At 41.4% G+C, this 362-nt stretch overlaps 1 protein-coding gene across 1 annotated transcript in view; it reads left to right on the top strand.

Annotated features, from left to right (window-relative positions):
• The window catches only part of LOC102678816 (protein obstructor-E), a 2,777-nt gene that overhangs the window by 1,267 nt on the left and 1,148 nt on the right, over positions 1-362 (top strand). Inside the window, 1 exon segment of the mRNA XM_031513541.1 lies at positions 307-362. This exon segment is cut by the window's right edge and continues 36 nt beyond it. Coding sequence (XP_031369401.1) covers positions 307-362 — 56 coding nt within the window.

The raw sequence follows: 362 nt of genomic DNA, 5'->3' as shown, positions 1-362 counted from the left end.
CGCGCCGCCTTGAAAATACCCGACCGGTCGACCCTCTCTCTCTCTCTCTCTCTCTCTCGCGCCGCCATTCACCGCTTCTTATTCCTTCTCTCTCTCTCTTTGTATTTTTTTATTCAAATTCATTCCTTGCAACGAATGCATCCGCATTGCAAAGCCCCACCTTCTCCCATAAAGGAATAAAAATATCCAATTCTTCCCTTTGAGAATGAAAGAAAAGAAAATATAATTTTTTTTGAATAATAAGAATAGGGTATTCTTATGTAAGAAAAAAAAAAAAGTAATGGAAACGAATTGTCTCGTTCTCAGGCGCGGTCACCGGTTTGACGAGGAAGCAAGAAGCGCTCGAGCAGAATCGTAGGAAA

This window comes from Apis dorsata, unplaced genomic scaffold (genome assembly GCF_000469605.1).
Source record: "Apis dorsata unplaced genomic scaffold, Apis dorsata 1.3 scaffold_665, whole genome shotgun sequence".
Lineage (NCBI taxonomy): Eukaryota > Metazoa > Arthropoda > Insecta > Hymenoptera > Apidae > Apis > Apis dorsata.
This window is presented reverse-complemented; position numbering and strand designations above follow the sequence as displayed.